This window comes from Panicum virgatum, chromosome 9K, assembly GCF_016808335.1.
Source record: "Panicum virgatum strain AP13 chromosome 9K, P.virgatum_v5, whole genome shotgun sequence".
Taxonomy (NCBI): Eukaryota; Viridiplantae; Streptophyta; class Magnoliopsida; order Poales; family Poaceae; genus Panicum; species Panicum virgatum.
Genome location: NC_053144.1, coordinates 46,787,972 through 46,811,691, shown reverse-complemented (window position 1 = coordinate 46,811,691; position 23,720 = coordinate 46,787,972). Strand labels below are relative to the sequence as shown.

The 23,720-nt window shown below is 51.9% G+C and overlaps 1 protein-coding gene across 3 annotated transcripts in view; it reads right to left on the bottom strand.

Moving 5' to 3' along the window:
* Nucleotides 1–22,455, bottom strand: part of LOC120651733 (disease resistance protein RGA5-like) — a 28,262-nt gene extending 5,807 nt beyond the window's left edge. The window contains exons 1-7 of one of the 3 annotated variants that reach the window (XM_039929342.1): nt 22,250–22,455; nt 22,143–22,169; nt 21,552–21,646; nt 20,780–20,933; nt 20,339–20,612; nt 19,916–20,132; nt 19,681–19,804 (exon numbers count right to left, since the gene is read on the bottom strand). In XM_039929342.1, the coding sequence (XP_039785276.1) occupies nt 19,681–19,804; nt 19,916–20,132; nt 20,339–20,612; nt 20,780–20,923 (759 nt within the window). In that variant the 5' untranslated portion in view covers nt 20,924–20,933; nt 21,552–21,646; nt 22,143–22,169; nt 22,250–22,455. Of the gene's footprint in view, nt 1–19,680; nt 19,805–19,915; nt 20,133–20,338; nt 20,661–20,779; nt 20,934–21,551; nt 21,647–22,142; nt 22,170–22,249 lie in introns of all 3 variants that reach the window. The other 2 variants (XM_039929343.1, XM_039929344.1) reach the window with 2 other exon arrangements.
* Between the last annotated feature and the right edge of the window lie 1,265 nt (nt 22,456–23,720).

The following is a 23,720-nucleotide window of genomic DNA, read 5'->3' as shown; positions in this document are numbered from 1 at the left end:
TGAGTTTAGTGTCCATCAAAACGACAGTGTAGTGTGCTTTGTGTTAAGGAGTGCCAAATTGATTGAGTTTATTAGGGATCGCTCAGTGTTATCCTATTGATTGTCGGTGTTCTTCCTCGGCGAGTAAGAAACTAGCATTCTCTACTTGAGGTTCTCTAGATTGCTTGGGAATCGTCCCCCTTCTACAATTTCAGCCCTCTCCTTATATTCTGAGGAGGTCTTGAATACAAGTTGGTTTGGGTTCTTGTCATGGGCACTCCCGAGGCCAAGCATGGCCAGCAGCCACCTAGGGACTTGCATGGCCAGCAGCTGCCTGGGGACTTGATGGCCAGCAGCCGCCTGGGGACATGTAGGGCCAACAGGAGCCCGAGGAGGCTATATTTAGCAATTAAGGAGTGGTTGAGAGATTAGAGTTAAGACTAGAAGTTAATGCATGGCTAGAATCAAGGAGCCAACCTCCTATATGTATCCATCTCTTGGCTGAGAACGAATCAAGAAAGAAATAAGTTATCCCTAACCTCTATACCTTGCTGCTCTTAATCTCATCCCCTGCTGCGGTAGTCAGGCAAAAACCCTGGCACCGCCATTACCCAAACCTCAGTACAAGCTAAGGAGCAAGGGTCCTGCTACCCTGGGCGCCCAGGCCCTTGACAACCTGGTATCGGCTTCCAGGCGATCTTCTTCCTCTGCTGCACCACCACCAGTCCACCCAGCTGCCACCACTCCACCTATTTCTACCTCACCTTCATCTTCCACCGCCCCCATATCATCACCCATGGCTGAGCCAACCACAACAGACTTGGCAAAGCTCATCGAGACCCTGTCCGCCTCAATCAGCAACCTCCAGGGCCAGGTCGCCGCGCTGCAGCAAGAGCGACCACCAGCAAGCACCTTCTCGGGATCGCGGGCTCTGGTCATGGCAACAATCATGGCGATCGGCCACCACGATTCTAGAAGCTGGACTTCCCCAAGTTCGACGGCAAGTCTGACCCGCTAGCATTCATCAACCGCTGCGAGTCCTACTTCCATCAACAACGCATTGCAGCTGAGGAACAAGTTTGGATGGCCTCCTACAACCTAGAAGCTGGCGCTCAAATGTGGTTCCACCAAATCCAACACGATGAAGGCACTCAATCCTGGCGCTGCCTCACCGAGCTCCTCAACCTCCGCTTTGGTCCCCCAATCTGCTCCAACCCTTTGGGTGAGCTCATGGCCTGCAAGCGAACCGGCTCCATCAGCGACTATCGGGACCAGTTCGAGGCCCTGCTCCCCCGTGTGGGCACGCTTTTGGAGGCGCAGCGGGTCCAAGCCTTCACCGCTGGGCTTCAGCTGCCTCTCAGCCCTGACGTCGAGCTCCACAACCCCTAGTCACTCATCGTCACCATGAGCCTCGCTCGCAAGCTGGAGGTCCGCGAGCAATACGCCGTTGTCGCGCCACCTCCCGCGCCACCAAGCGAACAACAGCAAGGCCTTCTTCCGGCGCCTCCACCACGTCTCGCTCTTCCTGCTCCGCAACCTGCAGTGACTGTTGCAGCCGCCACTGTCACGATGGATGGCCGCCCCGTCAAGCGCCTATCAATGTCCGAGATGCAAGAGCGCCGCCAGCTCGACCTTTGCTTCAATTGCAACAAAAAGTTCGGGCGTGGTCACAACCAAGTGTGCCAGCGCCTATTCTTGTTGGACATGGCGCCAGCGGATGATGACAATGACGTTGCCGACACCACGAATTCACTCATATTGCTGCATGCAATCACCGGCGTCCACCCCATCAAGACCATGTAGGTGCGCCTCCGGCTCGGCGATGTCACCGTCCACGCGCTAATCGACTCGGGCTCGACGCACAACCTCATCGCCAAGTGGCTAGCCGCAGCGGTCTCCCCATGGTCAGCAACAGCTATGCGTCTGTCACAATGACCAATGGCGAGCGCGTGACATGCACAGGCGTGTATAGGCGAGCATTGTTCTCCATCGCCGGTGATCAATTCTCTGCCAACTTCTTCGCTTCCCTTGCCGGGGTACGAAGTGGTGCTGGGTACCGAATGGCTCGCCACACTCGGCCCAATCCTGTGGGATTTTGAGGCCTTCACTATGTCCTTTTGGCACACGAATCATCCGGTTTGCTGGTTCTTGAGGCAAGACGTCAGCAACTTCCTCGACCACTATCTAGCATTCCAGCTCGAGGACGAGCTGCTCCTCGAGGGAGGGAGAGATGTCATGGGCACTCCCGAGGCCAAGCATGGCCAGCAGCCACCTAGGGACTTGCATGGCCAGCAGCCGCCTGGGGACATGCAGGGCCAGCAGGAGCCCGAGGAGGCTATATTTAGCAATTAAGGAGTGGTTGAGAGATTAGAGTTAAGACTAGAAGTTAATGCATGGCTAGAATCAAGGAGCCAGCCTCCTATATGTATCCATCTCTCGGCTGAGAACGAATCAATCAAGAAAGAAACAAGTTATCCCTAACCTCTATACCTTACTGCTCTTAATCTCATCCCCTGCTGCGGTAGTCAAGCAAAAACCCTAGCACCGCCATTTACCCAAACCTCAGTACGAGCTAAGGAGCAAGGGTCCTGCTACCCTGGGCGCCCAGGCCCTTGACAGTTCTAGTCTATGGTCTATGTACGCTGGGTGCAGGAGATCTCTTCCATGCTGTGGATGGACCTCACCTTGTCGTGTAGGAGTGAGTCGACAGAGTCTTAACAGCCTCCTAACGCCGCTGCCCTTGTTTTGGCTCTTCACTGTCAGGAGCTATTTGTTGTGGAGTGCCTCTCCCTAGGTTAATCTTCTCGAGGCTTCCTTGGCCATGAAGGAGTCCTGCATGGAGGGACTGACAAGTGGACCCTGGAGCCCTCTACGTCTAGAGTAGGTGAAGTCTCTTATCCTATTATGTCACGCCAGTTGCGTGACCCTGCCAAGGGAGTGGCGACAGGGGCTTCTGCCTGTTAAACGGGCAGACGATGCGTCATCTTATTATCTGCTAGGCATCAGATGCATAGCTGGTTATCTAGGGCTCGCGATGTCAGTTTGTTGTCCGAGCACTGGCACGGGCGTGCGTCAGATTGGAGTCAAGCTCAAGCACGGGCGTGCATCAGATTGGAGTCAAGCTCAAGTTTTCGTTCTTCAGTAGGCTGGTTATCTAGGGCCCACGAGCCTTGAGCAGTGACCATAGGTGTGCTCGGGCTCCCCTATACCCTTTCCAGAGGTGCGTGTGATCATACTCGATGGGTATAGCCCTCGATCCCCCGATGATCTAAGAGATCGGTGGCGTGGGGGTCCGTCGGTTGGCTCCCTTCTTCCTTTGGACATAGCATACCCCTATGTTTGACTCTTGTGATATAGACATGTTGTTAGGCCCAAGACAAGCTGAAGGAACCAAACATAATATTGGATTCCCAAAAGACTCTTAATGATGGCAATAAGGAATTTCATTGTCGTCATCGCTAAGAAAACCTCTAGTGTTGAACATTCAATTGGCGGAGACTCTTCGTAGTCAAGAAAACTGATTCTAGAATGATTTTAAAAGAGAACAAGGATTAGACCTTGACTAGTAGTCATGCTTGCCGAATTCATGCTGGCACCAAGAATGGTACCTACGAGGATGACGAAGACTGTATCTCGATCAATTCAGGTCCATACGTGAGCTAGACCTTTTACTAATCTAAAGGAATTATTGCACACTGAGAAGACCACCACCGCAATGAGGTTTGCCTCTTCCCAGGTCCCAGCCACGCCAGATGCTTCTAGCAGGGCGAGAGGACTTGGGTAGAAATGAAGATTAGGGCATCAAGTAGAACTAGGTGGGGAGAGCTGGGGGACAGGGTGATCAACAAGAACTAAACTTATTGACCAACAGCAAAATACTACATCTATTGAAACCTAGGCCAAGAAGCCAGGGATCACAACATTGTTTTGGATGTAAAATGTAATGGTCCTCTGAATGAATGACGCTTTCAAGGCAGATTTGAATTATTATCTTTGTAACAATTGCTCATTTGGCATCCAAGTATCTGTTAACTATGATGTCAAAACCCAATGTCTTATTACTCGGTAAAGCTGGAAACCTGTAAGGGCTTGTTTGGAGCTAAGGAATGTAAAATAGAGGAAACGAATAAAACACAGGAGTAGGAAATGTGTAGGTAGAAAACAAAGGATTGAAAAACATAAGAATTGGTGTTTGGAACACAGGAATAGGAGACTATGTTTATTCCTCCATTCTATCGAACAAGGAATTGCTTGTATGTCCATTCACATGTAGGAAAATTTTCCAAGAGCTTGGAATGGATGTTTTATTTCCACCATTTCATGAAGGCAAGCCTTTCCATAGGAAAGGAAAACTTCATTCCTCCATTCCAAACAGGCTCTAAACAAGCTCCAACTGCTATTGTTACTATTTTAGGAGGTAAACTTGAAGCTGCAGTGATTCAGAATGAGCTTAAAAGACTAGTTCATGCAGACTAGAATTAGGAAGCCCTTTCCCAAGCGCGAAGATGCTTTTCTTGTGACCTTTCCATTAGAGGAAGAGCTAAAGAAATGGGACGATGTTGAGTTCCATTTGAAAAGTCATGAGGTTGTACTAACCATCGCAGTGGAAAGTAATGACGGGAATTATTGCTATATTCCTCCAACCCTAGATGGGTGGGTATATATAGATCCAATACATGGGCCTCTAGATGGGCCTCTATACACATGGGCTCAATATACTCCAACACCCCCCCCCCCCCCCGCAGTCTGAACTACCGGCGCAGCGGTGTTCAAGACTGGACAACAAGAAAGCTAACACCCCCGCAGTCTGAACAACCGACGCAGCGGTGTTCAAGACTGGACAAGATGAGAGTACAAGTGGAGCACAAAAGGGCTAATACCCCCCGCAGCCACAACTAGCCAACGGCTACGTTGAGGCTGGATCGAAACTCCGAGAAGGTCGACGAGGGCAGCCCCTTCGTGAAGATGTCAGCAAACTGGGAGGTAGTCGGGACATGGGAGCTCCGCCAAGAGTTGTCGCAGCCAGGACGCCTCCGCCACGCCGTTAGCGACAGCACGGTACTCTGCCTCGGCACTGGAGCGGGAGACAACCGACTGCCGCTTGGACGACCAGGAGACCAGGTTGCCGCCCAGGAAGACGGCGTAGCCAGAGGTGGAGCGACGAGTGTCCGGGCAGCCAGCCCAGTCAGCGTCGGTGTAGACCACCAGCTCAGCAGAGGACGAGCGGTGAAGTACCAGGCCGAGGTCCACAGTGCCACGGACATACCGGAGGAGACGCTTCAGCACAGCAAGGTGTGACTCCCGGGGATCATGCATGTGGAGACAGACCTGCTGAACAGCGTAGGTGAGGTCCGGCCTGGTAAAGGTGAGGTACTGCAAAGCGCCGGCCAGACTCCGGTAGGCTGTAGGGTCAGCCACCGGATCACCCAGATCAGCAGACAGTTTCGCCTGAGTGTCGACTGGAGTGGAGCAGGGCTTGCAATCAGTCATCCCAGCCCGCTCCAGAATATCGAGAGCGTACTGCCGCTGGTGCAGGAGACCAGACGGGCGAGGCTCAACAGTGACGCCCAAGAAGTGGTGGAGCTGACCAAGATCCTTCATAGCGAACTCCTGCTGCAGAGAGGAGATGACACTCTGAAGCAACTGCTGACTGGAAGCTGTGAGCACAATATCATCGACATATAGCAGCAGATATGCCGTCTCATCCCCACGGCGGTAGATGAAGAGAGACGTGTCAGACTTGGCCTCGGTGAACCCCAGTGTCAGCAAGAACGTGGCGAACCGAGAGTACCAAGCCCGTGGAGCCTGCTTCAGTCCATAGAGAGACTTGTTGAGCCGGCAGACCATATCCGGACGACTCGAGTCCACAAATCCCGCAGGCTGAGAGCAGTAAACAGTCTCTGACAAGGTGCCGTGAAGAAATGCATTCTTCACGTCCAGCTGATGCACAGGCCAAGTGCGCGAGAGCGAAGTGAGAGGACCGTGCGCACCGTAGTGGGCTTCACAACCGGGCTGAAAGTCTCATCATAATCCACACCAGGCCGCTGAGTGAACCCCCGGAGAACCCAGCGAGCCTTGTAGCGCTCCAGTGTGCCGTCAGCCCGACGCTTATGCGTCCAGATCCACTTGCCAGTCACCACATTGCAACCAGACGGACGCGGCACGAGGTCGCACGTCTGGTTGGCAAGAAGAGCCGCGTACTCCTCTTCCATCGCGCGACGCCAGTGAGGATCCGCCAAGGCATTGCGGACAGAGGAGGGTACCGGAGAGACCCGCGGCTCTCCCTCGGTGGCGGAGAGAGTCGCGGCCTGGGACGCCATCCGCCGAGTCACCATGGGATGGATATGTCGAGGATCCCGATGGATGACCGGCGGGTGGTACACCTCCGGCTCTGCTCGAGAGGAAGCCGGAGGAGGCGACGGCTCCGGTGTCGGCATCGCAGGAGCCTCCAGAGCAGGAGGCGGCGCCAGTGTCGACGCGGAACGACGCTGGTACACCTGCACCGGCTCAGCGTACCGCCGCGGCGCCGAGGTCGGCGCCGAGCGACGCTGGTACACCTGCACCGGCTGAGCGTACCGCGCAAGGGCAGGGGAAGGCACCGGGGCCGCGCGTGGCGCAGCGGGAGACACCGGGGCCGCGCGCGGCACGACCGGAGGTCCGGGGGCCGCGCGTGGCGCGACCGCGGGTACCGGGGCCGCGCTCGGAGCAGCAGGGATCACCGGAAGTGGTGCCGGTGCGCCGGGAAAATCTGCAGGAAAAGGACAGACAGGTAACGGTGGCTGAACCACCGGGTCAGTCGGAAACAGGGACGCCAGCTCGGGATCAGGAGAAGGTGTGGAAGAGGTGGAGTAGGGGAAATCCGACTCGTCGAAGACAACGTGTCGGGAGATCAGAACGCGGCGAGAGGTGAGGTCAAAGCATCGGTACCTCTTGTGGTCAGGGGAGTACCCAAGGAATACACAACGAGTCGAGCGGGGCGCCAGGTTGTGAGAAGCGGTGGCGGACGTGTTAGGGTAACACGCACACCCGAAGACCCGAAGGTGGTCGTAGCGAGGGGTACCGAAAAGAGCGTGGTGTGGAGTGTGAGCAGGAGAAGCAGTGGACGGAAGACAGTTGAGCAGGTAGGTGGCGGTGTGGAGGCTCTCAGCCCAGAAGCGCGGGGGGAGAGAAGCCTGGATCAGAAGGGTGCGCACGACGTCGTTCGTCGTGCGAATCATCCGCTCAGCCTTGCCGTTCTGAGGAGAGGTATACGGACAAGACATACGCAGCTGAACACCCCGAGACAGGAAGAAAGACCGGGAGGTAGAGTTATCGAACTCCCGCCCGTTGTCACACTGGACGGCCTTAACGGTGAGGCCGAACTGAGTGGACACCCAGGCAAAGAAGTGGAGGAGGGTAGAGAAAGTCTCAGACTTGGCGCGCAAAGGGAAAGTCCAAGAGTAATGAGAAAAATCATCAACAATGACCAGGTAATATTTATATCCAGACATGCTGAGTACAGGAGATGTCCACATGTCACAGTGGATGAGATCAAAAGCATGCGCAGCATGCGAAGAAGAGGAAGAAAACGGAAGTCTAACATGATGACCTAGCTGGCACGCATGACAGAGGTGCTCAGCAGGAGCCCTAGTACAAGGAACATCTGTACTACGACTAAGCTGAGCCAAAACGTCGCGGCCGGGGTGTCCAAGCCGGCGGTGCCAGGTAGTGGAAGAAGCCGTCACGGCAAAAGCAGAAGACGAAGAAGCCGAAGGCGAGGCAGCGGAAGCAGGAAGCCGAAGAGTGTAAAGGGGCCCCGGGCTGTCATATCGGAGAAGTGGACGCCGGGAAGCCGAATCCTTCACAGTAAGACCAGAAGAGTCAAATTCGATAGAACAAGAGTTGTCAGCAGTAAACTGGCGAATAGAAAGAAGGTTGTGAACCATTTGAGGAGCAACAAGAACATGAGGAAGACGAGGAGCAGAACCCACGGCGGTGACAGGAAGGCAAGACCCATCACCAACCATGATAAAAGGACAATAAGGGTGTGGGGGTCGGACAGAAGAGAGGATACCAGCATCGGGAGTGGTGTGGAACGAGGCGCCCGAGTCGGCGATCCACTCGGTGCTGGTCGGCGGCGTCAGTCTCATGGTGCTAAAGGACTGCGCCAGAGCGGCCTGGTCCCACCCCCCAGGCCAAGTCGGCTGCTGGCTGGGCTGAGCGGGCGGGGTCCAGGAAGGCGCGAGGAGTGGAGCAGCGCCAGTGAACATGGCCGCCGGCTGGAGCTGAGGACGAGGCCCCCCTCCCGGACCCTGGAACGGCCACATCGAGATGCGCCCTGACCATAGGTTGCTGAAGGATGGCCAAGGCATACCTCCAGCAGCAGGGGCGGGAGCGGGAGCCGGAGCCGATGTCGGCGCGCCGCCCCGACGGCCCCCACCGGTACCGGTGTTGCCAGAAGCAGGGCCACCAGTGCCGCCACCACCACCCCGTCGCCTGCGACGTCCACGGTCCCCCCTCCTTCGGTCTGCCCAACGGGAGGAGGAACAGTGGAGGAGGTCGGTGGAGTAGCAACGAGCGCGGCGGGGGTGGGCGAGGACGATCCGGGCACGAGACCCCTGGTGATCTCCTCGAGGGCGAGGTCGTCCCGGACCTGCAGGAAGGTGGGGAAGGGCCTCTGGCGGGCGATCCAGCCCTTCAGGTGGTCGTAGGTGCTGCTCAGTCCCCGTAGTACATTGAGCACCAAGACCCGATCGGACACTGGATCCCCGAGGTCGTGAAGAGCATCGGCCATGCTCTTCATCCGCCGGCAGTACTCACCGACGGAGAGGTCCCCCTGCACGAAGGTGCGGAAAGTGGCGTCGAGCTGGAGAGCGCGGTACTCGGCGTTGCCGAGGAACTGCCCCTCGAGCGCCACCCAGGCCTGCCGCGCGGTGCCGCCGTGTGTCCTGACGAGGTCCTGAAGATCCAGGACAGGGCGACGCTGTCGAGGCGCAGCCACGTCACGTCCCGCGCCTAGATCGGCGAGTCGACGAGGACGTGGTCGTCGAGGGCGTAGCGGCGAAGGGTGAGGAGGACCTGGTCCCGCCAGCGGCCGTAGGAGGAGGACGCGGGGTCGAGGAGGACGGAGACCAGGGCCCTGATGTTCTGGACGCCAGCCGCCTGGAGGTGGAGCTGGGCGACCATGGGGTCGGTCGGGTCGTACCGAGCTCCAGCTCCAGCGATCGGGGCCTGGCGTGAGGAAGAGGCGCCGGGCTCGTGGTCGACGAGCCGGCCCGAAGAGACGCGGAGGAAGCGCTCCGCCTCGGCGACCCGGAGAGCGAGGGCGTCGGCCGTGGCGCGCTCATGCTCCCAGGCGAGGGAAGCTGCGCGGACCCGCTCCTGAGCTGCCGAAGCCTCCGACTTGGCGGTGAGGAGGGCCGCGGCGAGTGCGGCGTCGGCCGGCTGCCCGCGGATGGCAATGGCGGAGAGCGGCGCATCCGCGGGCGGCATCCCGAGCCCGGTCCACGCAGTGTCGGACGCGGCGTCGACGACGGGCTGCTTGCCTGCAGCGATGGCGGCGCGGTGGGCAGCAGCAACGGCGGGATCGGCGGCCGCGTCCTCACGAGCAGCCCCCGCGGCGTGTAGTAGCTGGGCTGCGGCCCGCAGGACCGCCGGATCGGCACCCGCGGCCTGCAGCAGTTGTGCTGCGGCCCGCAGGGCAGCCAGATCGGCACCTGCGGCAGCCATGGCGGCCTCCATGGGCTGCTCCACCACGAGAGGGAGCTCCTGGGCCTGCTGCAGAGGACCCGCGCCGGGGCCCGCGCCTGGAGCAAGGGGGGCGACGTCCCCGGCCCAAGGTCAGCGGCCAGGACCACCGCAGGGGCGACGGCGGCCGCACCCTGGGTGGATCCCGCAGTTCCCGCCGCGCCCGCGCCCGGCCCTGGAAGGGCAGCGGCGGAACGGGACCATGCGGAAGGGCGCGGGCCAGAGGCGGCGGCGGCTGCAGGAAATCCAGGCGGGGCGCCCAGATCCGCGCGAGTGGGAGCAGAGGGGGAGGGAGGGAGGGGAGGGAAGGAGGAGGGGGGGAAAAAGGGGGCCAGCGGCCGGCCGGCCATGGCCGGCGGCGGCGGGCACAGGGGAGGCGCGGCTAGAAAACAGAGGAGGCTGGAAACAGAGGAGAACCCTAACCTAGGCTAGTGATACCATAATGACGGGAATTATTGCTATATTCCTCCAACCCTAGATGGGTGGGTATATATAGATCCAATACATGAGCCTCTATACACATGGGCTCAATATACTCCAACAGAAAGAAAATGGCAATGCTGAGCTAGACATAGTGTGGACTCATGATGCAGCCAGAACAGAAAATCCAGAAGGTGCATGCTGTAATCAATGGCAATTAAGCTGCCAGTTAGGGGTTAAAACCTAGGGAGGCACATGCACAGCCAGCTGCATGCAATCAATGGCAGTAAGCTGCCGATTAGGGAGTACGAACTTAAAAGCTAGGAGAGAATCGAGGAGATAGGGCTCGGAATTTCTATTTATATCTTGTAACTGGCTAACAGAGACTGTAAAGAAATGAACAACAAACAATCCTGTGAACCCCAAACATTCTCGTCACCCTCCACGCCGACTTTGCCTGGCCTTCCTTTTGGCAATGGTTATCCTCCCTATCTTCGATATGAACTAGGGTTGATAGTTCATAACATCTGGTGGCGGCTTCCAAGCGCTCTTTTTCCACCTCTGCTTTGCTGCCAAACCCACTAGCCTCACCAATGACTCCCGCCGCCTCCATGTCATGAGTTAGGGATAATTTCCCATGGCTTCTGCTATTGGTCATCCATCACCATCAAGTGATGATCCAAGCATTGTCCCCGCTGAGAGAACTCACCATCTTGCAGAGAAGAGATGGATCGCTCTGTCATGATGTTCAACCGCTACCATGCTCACTTGGAGAAGTCAGAGCATTAACTCCAAGCAGTGGTGCAGCTATAGGCGGCAGCGAGAGGGTTCCCGATAAGGCACACCACAAGATGCAGCAAAAATCAACCTTGCGCCTTCAATGATCCCATTCACCGCATCATTAGGTGTCGCTGCTGTAGGAAGATGGATTTGGTGTAATGGATGGATTATTTCATTGAGGCCTCGGCCGGTATATATAAGAGTACAAGACTTGGGGGGCAAGCCTCCCCGGGATACATATGGTAGTCTACGATACGTATATCTACAACTACCAAATATACTCTAATACTCCCCCGCAGTCACAGCGGGAGCACCGCAAACGGTGAGACTGGAGAAGAGGCCGAAAGCAGGAGCCAACGTACTAACACCCCCCCCAGTCATAACGTCTATGTGGTGGATGCTACGACTGGAGAGAAAACCGGCGAGTAACTCATGCGGATGGTAGGCCTTTGTGCCGATGTCGAGGTAGCCGAGCTGGAGGGCGAGGAGCCATGGTCGAAGATGCCGTGCGTAGAGTAGCCAAGGTCGATATAGAGCTGTTGAGATTGCCGAAGACGAGGAAGCCGCACATGAAGCCGCGGGCGCACAAGGAGGCGCCATGGTGGTGGCGTATGGAGAAGACGCCGGAGACGAAGATGGCGACGCGTCAAGGCAGTCGTAGAGGGAGCGATGCCAAAGTCGATGCAGTCAGGCCATCGGGCGACACATACTCGAGTTTGCCAGGCTCGGGAACGCATCGGGGACGATGGGCACGCACCGGTGTTGCCAATACCAGACGTGCAAGGGAGGATGCACAACCAGACGCCGTTGCCGAGGGGGACCAGCAAAGAAGGCCTCCATGGCGGTCGCAGGCGCAGAAGAAGGTGAGGTAGAAGGTGCCAACGCCTGCTGTTGCTGGAGTAGACGAAGTAGTCGGGGACAAGATGGCGATGCTGGCGACGTGGTTGTGCTAGACGAAGTGGCGAAGGGAACCCAGATTTTCCAGCACAAGGCCGAATGATCCGGATTGCGCGGCGGCGGTGCTCGAAGGAGATGGCGAAGAACCCGTACAGCTCGACGAAGACCATGCGCGGGACGCACAGCGATAAGTCGACGATGAGATCGTGGACGTAGTCGGCGGCGGTGGGGATGCAACGGCGAAGGAGATCACGGGTGGCGCGCAGCCCGAAGAGGCGAAGCAGCGGCAGCCCTCCATACTCGGGGAAGAGGCGCGCAGTACGAGGACAGACATCACGGGAGCCGGGTGGATCACGCACATCGGCTAATCAGACCAAGTAGCGTGAGGCGAGACGACGGTGGGCGAAGTCGATGAAGGCGTCCCGATCGGTGAAGGCGACGACGAGCTGGCGAAGGTCGACGTGCGAACGAAGCGGCGAGGAGGGCAGTGCAGATGGGCGTCCCCTAGGCCACCGTCCATGTCACTATGTCGCATGTCGAAGACGAAGAAGAGGCCGGTGAAGTCGACGCCGACGTCGAAGTAGAGGCGCGAGGTCGACGGGAGGCGGGCGACTCAATCTCGATCAGTGATCGAGTAAAAATCAGAGAAACTAACCAAAAATAAACCAGCAGCAATGTCTCGTGTAGAACTCTTGGGTGCACGTAGCAGGGGCTCACCCTCTTGTCTCTTTCCTTCTGCTCACCACGGTCAACAGCCGCAGAGAGAAGCGAGCTAGAGGGGGAGAGAAAGCAGAGGGGGGGCGCCTGGTGGGAGGCGACGAGCGGGGCGGAGCCGGTCCACCCGCGGTGGATCCCCGCCAGGGAGGAGAGGCGCAGAGGGAGCCTAGCACGGCCGGCCGATGCCACGGCCACTGGCGGGCGAAGGCCCGGCGAGGCGGAACGGTGGCGTCTCGGCGCACGGTGCTGGGGTAGAAGGCCGGGGCGGGGCGGATCCGCCGGAGTCGAAGGGGGGGTCGCGGACATGCGGGGTCGCGCGAGGAGGCTCCCGGCAGTGCAGTGGAGAAGCCCGCGGGGTTGGAGGCGCGGTGCGTCAGATCCTCGCGGCAGCGGATCCCGGCGAGGATGACACCCGACGCGCTGATGAAGAAGAAGCAGGGGCACGGGGAGGCCACGGATGACACATCCAAGGTGAGTTCCATCACGGTTCGCTGATGCTTGACGACGACAGCGACGGATCAAATTGATCTGCCGCGACACCTGAAAGACCGGCAGATCCTCGATCTGCCATGGAGGGGGTAGAGGGCGCCGCCCCCGGCGGAGGTCATGAGCAACCTCCCAAGGTGCGCTCTAGGAGGCCGTCGAGGCGGCGCGCAAGAGGCAGGAGGGGCGCCGGCGGCGCTAGGGTTAGGGCAGCGGAAGATAGTCTAGGATCTCAAACCCTAATCTCGTGATACCATTCTACAACTACCAAATATACTCTAATAGCTGTAGCACACTCCTAGCCGGTGCTCACGATGGGTATAGTTGCCGACTTCATCGAATGCTATCCAAACAATCCAATTACCCCCAAACATTCTAGTCTCCCTCCACGTCGACTTTGTCCGGCCTTCCTTTTGGCAATAGTTATCCTCCCTATACCTGATATGAATTAGGGTTCATAGCTCATAGCATGGTGCCACTCAAGAAGTTGACATGAATACTTTTTGAAAGAAAGGGGTCATCAAAATCCAGTTTCTCCCAAATACTATACTAATCCAGTGTTTGGGAAGGGTGGTTGTCATTTGCGTAGTTCTTAAGACGTTTAGGCGATTTCCCAACTGAGGCGTCGGACTTGCCAAGGCATTGCCCAGGACGCTGCCCGTGGGAGGGAAAAGAGCCATGCATGGAAGGGAAAGTGCCGTGGCACGGGAGAAGTGGCCGCGGGAGGAAAAGACAACGCGCGGAAAAAGGAATTGTGCACGGGGGAGAAAGGAGCTGTGCACATGAGAGACGAGGCCACAGGAGGAAAAGGCGTCATACGCGCAGGAGAAGGGTCATGGCCATCTGTACAGGTCGCACCCCTTCTGCTCCATCGATTTGCAGCTCCTGCTGTGACTTGCACACAATAGAAGGGCCAAGGCAGAAGGAGCACCTGAGCTGCTCGCGCCCCTTTCGCTCCGGCTCGATTCACAGCTCCTGCTGCAACTTCACAGCCCCCACCGATTTGCATCTCCAACCTCCGCTCCGTCAGCCTTTGTCATCCTGTTGCGACTCAATGTCTTCTTCCTATGCTCAATGCCCTACCAGCAGCCCACTACCCTCACATCGGCTTCTCCCCTCCCCTCCTCTGCTCTTCATCACAATTCCTTCATCTGTTCTTCATCTCCTTTCCTTCTTCTGCTCAGGAGTCTAAACTATATTGCTTATGCTTGCTTGAATCTAGGTCATGGGTATACTCCTTTGATGTGGCATGTTGCTAGTGCTTGGATATTTGGATAAGGTATAAACTGCTCTTGGTAGTGTAGGTAGTGACTTTGTGCATAGGCTCTAAAATGGCTGCAAAAAGGTATGAATCAACTTATGTTTATCCTGCTCTAATGTATGTGAGTGTATGTGTATGGTGTCGCCTCACCACGTGCCTAGTTCACCTAGGAGTCTGATCGTCCTTAAAAATTAGATCTATTTCTACTAACAGTTTACTTAACAGAACTCCAAAATATAAGCTCCAGTCCTTCGTGTTAGCGCGCCCCACCTAGCCAACCCGACCATAAAACCCAGGTGTTATAGTGGGAGGGGTGGGGGCTTTTATCCATAGTCCATCATTTCCCCTACGGCGTGCGAGCCCGGCGTAGCCCGCAGCAGGTCTCAGCACACGAGAGGCGCAGGGGAAATCGCGCAACGGAAATGCGTGGCCGGGTGGGTTCGAACCCGGGACCTCGGCTCTGATACCATGTTAGCGCGCCCCACCTAGCCAACCCGACCATAAAACCCAGGTGTTATAGTGGGAGGGGTGGGGGCTTTTATCCATAGTCCATCACTTCGGAGCAGTTACAGACGGTTTTCCTAAGTAAACCATTTCTGTTAGAAATAGGAGACATCTTTTAAAATCTTGTCTACTAGAAGTCACACTGTTACCATGCTTGTATACCAAAGGAAAGATGTAAGAGCAGCAGATTATTTGACATTATCTGTATGTGGACTATCGGAATCTCGTCTTTTAATTAGAGGCTTTTCAATTTGTTAGTATTTAAATCGTCGGGCAATATGTCAACCTAATACTCCCCGGATTAAAATTCTAGCCATTCTAATTTTTGTTATATGTCAAATGTTTTCTTTCTTTGACCATTAAGTTCCAAAAGTTCATCTAGTCAAAACATGTGTATCATAGTATATGGATATGATATACTATCAAAGTACTTATCATGGTGAATCTAAAAATATTTTATTGCCAAAGATAGAAAAACTAATTTAAAACAAAGATAGAATGAAAACTGTTGTGAAAAGGGGGACGAAGCAACAAATATGAAAGGCAAAACTGGGACCGTCTGTATTCTGTGCAGCGAGACAAACGTGCCTATGCCATTTATTGGGATCGACCTTATTGTGTCCTTTTATCAATTCAGTGATTATAACGCCCAGACTATATAGTATATACGTCATCCATCTTTGAAGGTTTACCACCATTTTCATGTTCTGTAGCTGAGGTCTTTAGTACATCATCTGGAGGCGTGATCCAATTGGATCAAAATTACTAGTCTGGAATGGCCTTCTCTCCCGCATTGCTAATGTTAGTCTTACACAAAACCATGACATCTTTCATTGTAATTTTAATTCAAAGGTTCAATTTTCAGTGAAACCACATTATTTAGATCTGATTCATCAAGACACTCCAAACTTAAACAAAATTATTTGGAATTTAAACGCAGTTGTCGCAACAGTGAAAAGTGTAACTTTTGCTATAAAAAATAAGACAATTAAGCACCCTTTTTTTAGTGTCGTTTCGCGTGTGCAGTACGCAACTGCATACGTGTTGCTATAGGTCTTTCTCAACCTAATAGTATTTCTCATATGTTTGAGAGTTGGCTCCAGGGGTTTGGTAGGGATTTAAAACTTCTAGTTATGCTACGTGCAGCATATACTTGTTGGTTGATTTGGCTATGCAGAAATGACTTGGTTTTTGTAAAAAGACAATGTTATTCTCCTTTGCAGGTGGTACATTCGGTTATCCATTGGATTCACACATGGGCTATGCTCCAAAAGCATGACAATCGACACAAATGGTTATGGTGTTTTCCCCTAAGTACATGTGTGTCGGCTCTAGTCTTAGGATTGCTAGTCGTTAGATTGTCAGCTCTCCTATTTTGTTTTTAGGTTATGTGCTTTTGCAAAGACCAGAAGTGGATTCATATTTATTGTATCAACTCGATATAATGATCACGGATTCATAAAAAACTTCCTTTATTCATTCTCAATGGGGTTTCATGGGATGTTTCATGCACAATGTTTTTAAATCGCCTAATCGTCTGATCGAACAATGGGTGGACCAGACGACTAATCGTGATTAGTCGTCGACTAGGGTCGATTAGTCGGGTCTGATCGACCCTAGTCGTCCAGGACATATATATGTATATATATGTATATGTATATGTATATGTGTGTGTGCGTGTGTCTATGTATATGTATATATGTATATATATGTATATATATATGTATATATATATACTTATATTATTGTACAGTATAGGAGTTAAGTACTGAAGTACTAGCAAGGTGCGGTGGCAGTTTTGCTATAGCCTTCTCAGCATATGCTGCAGAATCTGGAGCAATTGAGGAAGAAGAACCAACAACACCAGTGGAGGCAACCACTGAAAGACGGTCGGCAGCGTCACCACTCCCACCAGCGCTGGGTGCATCTGGTTTGAGCATTATAACCTCCACCATAGCGCGCCTCAGCTCCCCTTCTGCTCAAGACGCAAACGAATCACAGGATGCAATGGTACTTGGCAGCAAATCGGCACACTGGAATAGAGGAGGGAAAGGAGGGAAGAAGGGATTGCTCACCACTATTAGAGGACGACGAAGCCATCTTCTCTGGAGCTCGCCAGACCCATCACCCGTGCTCGCGCTCGCGCGCCGACAGGAGGAGGTCGCGGGTCGGGGCAGCTTGCCGGAGGGAACGAAGGAAAGAAGGGAGCTCGCCGGAGGGAAAGGAGGGAAGGAGGTCGCCGGTCGGGGCAGCTCAGCTCGCTCGCGGCGCCGATGGGCCGTGGCGGCGGCGGCAATGGAGGGAGCGGCGGCCGCCAACACAGGCGCGGCTCGGTCGGGACGGAATGGTGGCTGCCTGGCTGGGAGCCTCTCCAGTCTTGCTTCTTAAGTTCTAACCCTAGTGGGATTTGGGCTTCTGATTTTCTCACCAGCCCACAAGCAATCCAGCCCCGTTACACAAACCTAATCGAGAACACCCCTAGTCGGACGATTAATCGCCTCTAATCGCCGATTAGTCGGTCGATCGGTCGATCAGGCTTCCTGATCGAGTCGTGGACCCTAATCGAGCACGCTGGACCGATAAGGTCGATTAATCGCGATTAGTCGCTCGATTTGAAAGCATTGTTCATGCACATTAAATAGGGTGCCACATCAGCCTTTTGCAAGAAACTAGAAGAGAGAAGGCAAACGTTTCATGGGGTGAAAAGAGTGTAGCATTTCCAAAACGTTAGAAACACCGTGAAACTCGCACTGAAAGCCTAGGTACGTTTCATCGTACGACTTCTCCTTCTTCCTTCGAACCGGGCATGGTCGCTGCTGCCAAGAGAAAGGGAAGGCGGGCTCCTCCGCTTCCTCCTTCCGTGCCGCCACAGCCGCATCCTCTTTGGCAGCGAGAGCGAGGGCTCACTGCTCCGCCGCGTCCTTCCGCGCTGGCCGCGGGCGTGCGGGCTCCTCTACTTCCTCGTTCCATGCCTCCGTAGCCGCATCCTTGTAGGCAGCAGGTGCGAGGGCTCGCGCTCCGCCACACGCGGGGGCGAGCACCGGCCGTGAGCGCGTGGGCTCCTTTGCTTCTTTCTTCTGCGGCGGCCTAGGCGCATGGGCTCCACCGCATCCTCCTTTCAAACGGGCGAGAGCGCCGGCCACGAGCGCGAGGGGTGCTAGTGCGGCTTCGAGTATCTCCGCCGCATCCTTCTGCGCGGCCGCGAAAGCCGGCAGGCGGCAGGCGCGCGCGGGCTTCGCCGCATTTGGCGTGAGCGCCGGCCCCAAGCGTGAGGGGCGCTAGTGCGGCTCCGTGTAGCTCCGCCATGGAAGGCTGCTAGGAAGGAGCTCCTTCACGGTCGTCACGACTCGCCGGCTGCTGGTGTGGCTCCGTAGCGAGTGTTGGTCGCGACTCGATGGTCAGTGCGACTTTGTCGAGGTTGATTTGAGATAGAGGAAAAGGTGGGACCCATGTTAATTGTTAAAATAATCTGATGAAACTGTGCTGTGAGAGAGACTCATTTCTTGACGAGTTTTACGTCTTGGAAACAGTGGGATGAAACCGCCCATTAAGATTGGCCAGTATTAGTATTTAAGTTATCAGATTATGTCCTTGGGAGCTTGGCCTTGTCCATGTTACCGAGGGTCTTGACGTACTCTGATCACAATAATCAGAGGATGGCCTCCATCATGGACCGAACCTGGACTTCAACCTTGGTGCCGGTTCCCACCGCATGTCATAGACCCCAAGCCTAGACCAACACCTTCGTGGGCATTGCCCATTCGTCGTAGTTGGTGTGGGTGAGCTTGGGATATATACTGGGCGCCTCCAACCGCATTCACCATCCTATGCACCATGAGCTGGCATCACTCTGGCGATAGAGACATCCAGTGCTTCACTAGTCTAGGGACAAAAATCACACTCCTACTCCTGACATTGCCGATGATCGCCCATCCGCGGTCCTGGTACCACTCGTTGACAAGTTTTGTCACATAGGTTTGTGTCACCACACCTCACTTAAAAACACATACTTGCACTATTACATAAAAGATTTTGCGAGAGTGACCAAGGATTAATGGAGGAGGGCACACCAAAGTGCTTCCTCTGTTAATGCTTGCTCATCCCCGGGATAAGTGGCTGCCACTGTTAATATTTAACGGAGGCGGATGACTTAAGCCAACCTCTATGTTAATGGGAGATGGACACTCTAAGAAGACCACCTCCATTAATCAATCAACCGAGACATACTTCATTAAAGGCAATCACCTTCGTTAATGGAGAACTAATAGAGGTGGTCACATTATAATGTCTGCCTCCGTAAATGGATCAGCGAAGGTGTGCGTTCTACGACAATCACCTTGGTTGCAAGTACACTAACGGAGGTGGGCTGTTTAAAGCGCGTCCGTTAACCTTGAACAAGTGCCTTAAATTGTGCCGCCTCTACTAATGTAACAAATTAACATAGGTGGGCTCCTTCTAGCCTATGTCATACTTCCAACTACTGCTGTCCTATTGTAAAGAAAAGAAGGGAACAGTCACTGTTCCAATGCTCGTATACAAACAAAGATGTAAGAGCAGCAAATTATTTGATATTATCTGTACGTGGACTATCAAAATATCGTCTTTTAAATGTTCAAAAAAATAGAAATGTCGTCTTTTATGAGCTATCCAGTAGTATATTGGTATTTAAGTTATCGGGCAATATGACAATCTAATACTCCCCTGATTCAAATTCTTTCCATTCTATTTTTGCTGTAAGTCAAATATTTTTTTATCCCATTAGTTCCCAAAAATTCATCTAGTTGAACAACATGTGCATCGTATAGAAAAAATATTTAAAACAAAGATAGAATGACAACTGTTATGAAAAGAAGTATATTTTAGCAACAAAAAATGAAAGGCAACCATCTGTGCAGCGAGAGAAACATGCTTACTTTGTCTTTATTGGGATCGACCTTACGTCCTGTTATTAGTTCAGTAATTATAACGCCCAGACTATATACGTCAGCCATCTTTGAAGGTTTACCACCACTTTCATATTCCGGAGCACAATATCCTCTGCATGAAGATACGGCACATGTGTGTATATATGCGTTATGCATAATCAGATTAGTTTGTGTACTACATGCCAGGGAAGACAACAGGTTCTCTAGAAAGCTGATGGCTTACCGCGTCAAATAACGAGGACCAGTAGTGTGTGTGTTTTTGTCGAGTCTCGATAAACCAAAATCCGTGATCTTTGGCACCATTTCATTATCTAGCATAATGTTGCCAGGAGTTAGGTCCATATGGATAATTTTTTTGTTCTCATGCAAGTGGTGCAAACCATTACAAATTCCCTTGATTATTTCGTAGCGTTTACTCCATTCAAGCCCTCTTAATTCATCTGCACAAGAAATTAATTAAAAGGGGTAAAAGTAAAGTATGGAGAATGCTTCAAACTAAAATACTAAATTACTTTTTGAGAAAAGGTATATAACCATTTTAATGGAAGTATTTCGTATGCTCTAATAATCTGTACACCCTGACATGAAAATTACTAGTAAAGATGTAAAGGTAATAAATAGTGTGTGAAATGAAGCATTGTCATACCGGTGATATGTTTATCAAGGCTTCCATTGCTGATATAGTCGAAACAAAGTAATCTTTCCCTTATCTGGGCCTTAACCCATTCTCCATTATCTTTTATCATTTCGTATTCGTAATGGTTGTTAGCACAAAAGCCAAGAAAGCGGACTACATTTGAATGGCTAATAATCTCCATCATCATCAAGTTTTTAACCTCTCTATCAAATAGCTTGTCATCGATTGTGTGTTCGTTCAAAAGAATCTTCTTCACGGCAATGTTCTTGTTTTTTAGCACACCCTGTGGATAAGAATTTCGACGAGATCATTCTCAACCCTTGATCTAACACTGAAACATTATCTCAAAAGGAGGGAAAAACACCAAATCAAAATCAATGTAGTGGAGTAACGTTTCACATCACTTGATGAGGTCCTTTAATTAGGTGATGTCTAAAACACAGATCTTACCTTGTAAACCTCTGCAAATCCACCGTTACCAATTTTTCTGTCATCGGAGAAATTTTCCGTGATATTCTGTAAAAGTGCTAATGCCAAATCCCTCGGTTTCTCGTGGCCGGACAGTATGCGCTCCAGAACATTTCTATCCCCCATTTTATCAAAACTGGAGGATGCAAAAATTAGTTTGCTTGGGACATGCTTTCACTTGCAGAAATAATCCATAAAAAGGAATTTATTACTTACGTACAGGAGATTTAGATGTTCTACGAAAGGACATATACTTATTATACCTTGAACATCATGCTATGTATTTGAGTATTAGAAATGTAGAAAAAATCTCAAAAAAAAATCTACAACCTCAATATTTAAGGGTAAGATAAAATAATCAGAATCAAAATTGTTAACATGTGGTTAAAAAATAAAAGTGAAAACAAATATTTTTACTTGTATAAGTGTTATCTCTGTTCTGTTCAGTGCAGAACAAATCACATGGAAATTTTTGGATAGTACCCAGCCAGAAAATACATTACATATCTACTGCATATTTATCTGCTAGCACTGTGTGTAGTCTATATATGAAGCACAAACTAACCCAACAGCTGCTCCAATCGATGTGAGGAGATGTTAGAATGTATTACACCAAAGGCCTACAAGAAAACTAGAACTACATATGCATTCTTGTGAACTCGTAGACTAGTTGTGTTTTCTTCTCTATAGGTTAAACCTGGAAATAAAGTGGAAATAACTTTCAAACAGAAATCCATAGAAAGGAGGTGCGTACCTATATTATATTTAGACAGTAATCCAGTACGCTTGTGGTCTACAAATTAAAGCACAAATCCCAACTATGCAGTTCTCCAAGCGATGCAACCATCCCTTCCAATAAAGATGGAAAGAGAGGTGGTTAGGATGTATGGCGATGTATATAGGAAAACGAAAAGTTACATAATAAGCATGCATAATAGTTCTCACAACATATAGATCGAAAGGTTAAACCCATAACCATAGATCGATCTGTATGCCCCAAACATATTCGGTTCCCACTTTGTTGCGTTTCCACCAATCCGGTGGTCATTCTCTCAAAGATCTCATTCTATACTTAGCCCTATCTAGGCAAAAGGGAAGTAGTACGTGTTACAAGACCAAGCTATAAGCAAGAAAATTAGTTCGCATCAGTTTTCGAGAAACGAATACGCATGAAGGTGAGCCACAAATGTAGCAGATCAGTTTTCCAGAAACGAAAACTACTGTAGAAATTTAACTGGAAAAAGGTGTCAGATTCAGTTTCCTGTACGTAGGACTGCAGGAGTGAATCCTTCGAAAACGTTTTTGCAACACACAGGAAAGAGACGAAAGGAATTGGTAAAAGTACCGGCAAGACTCCTTGGATCGATGTTCACTGAAAAAAAGGAACAGATTAAATCAGACCATGCTAGGAGACTGCAGACATCCAGATCTGGGACTGGGAGCTTGACTAACCTTGACGAGCGAAGTGGTCAGAGTGAGCTTGGGTTCGAAGCGCTTGTTGAGTCTTCTTGCTGGCGCCGTCCCCTCCCGCGAGGCTATCAGCGTTGTTGAGTCTTCTTGCTGGCGCCACAGCTCCAATTGCCCGTAAGATCTAACGTGGAGAACCAAGAAGACTCAGGTGGAGTCGGGTGCTCAGCCGTCTCTGGGTCTGGGTCAACCCCAGCTAGCTATACTCCTTGGCCCTTCTACTATGCTATGAAGTGTAACAATTTTAACTAATAATTAGAGATATTCACTCTGTTCATTGGGCTGAACCTGGAACTGGTGGTTGAAGTGATGTGAGAAAAAAATATTGTGGCTGGCTGGTGGCTGGAAGCTGGTGCTGGAGCGGTGTGAGAGGAAAACACTGTTGGGCTAGAGGCTGCTGGAGCTGCCGAACAGAATTATTAAATAATGATAATTTATAAAATAAACTCTAGAATCTCTGCACTAGGAACCCTGAAAAATCTAATAAGATCTTTCACTGCGTGATTTGAGAATGGTTACTGTAGTATCACTGTAGTTAATCATCAATTAATTACCATTATTAGATTTGTCATGAAAAATTACACTTATCTCTAAAAAATTTTACAAATAGATTTAATTTAATACTCCATGTATAAAAAAAATTTGTGCCAGCAGCCGGCGCAGAGAAACCAAACGGAGCGCTTGTGTTGTGTGGCCGACGGCAATGGGTGAGTATATTATTAAGAATTTCAGAGCAGAGATTGTTCCCACTTGCTGTAAAAACAGCTAGAGAAAAAAGTAGTAGGTATCTCTATTATTGCAAGGAGATTAATTAAATAAGCTGGTACATAATATGGCCCTATTTGGCACGACTTCGTTTCACCAGCGATACTTTTTTTTTTGCTTTAGCTCCATGAACAGTCTATCGGTGGAGCTTTTGGTAAACTGTTTCACTAATACACAAACGATTTTGCGGGACGCTGGACTTTTGGCCTCAAAGGCGGCCCAGGCAACTCAACCACGGTTAATGTCTCTGATTAACTGAGGTAGTCATATTTTATTAATGAAGGCGGTACAAAAATTCACCTCGAAAAATATATTAACTGAGATGATTATCCTAAAAACAACCATTTCGATTAATACCAATTAACCCAGCTGGACATTTAAATTGCCCGACTCCTAAAACAAATTTACCGAGGTGGACAAACTGCTGCGCGCGCCTGTTTTTCTGCTCCGATTTCGAAATCCGCTGCAGCGCCCACGGTTTTGACAAAACAGCCAACACGTGGCACAAAACCGGTGGCCACACCCTCTGCTGCCACAAAAATGCCTACAGAGATTGAAGGCGCACTTGATCCAACCTGCTTCTCTGCAATCGCGCATGGTCAAGTCGCATGCAGCTGGGGACTGAGCCGTAGCTCAGTTGGCAAGGAAGCCGGTGTGCTCCCTGCCCGCCCGCGTTTCAAGCCGTGCTTCG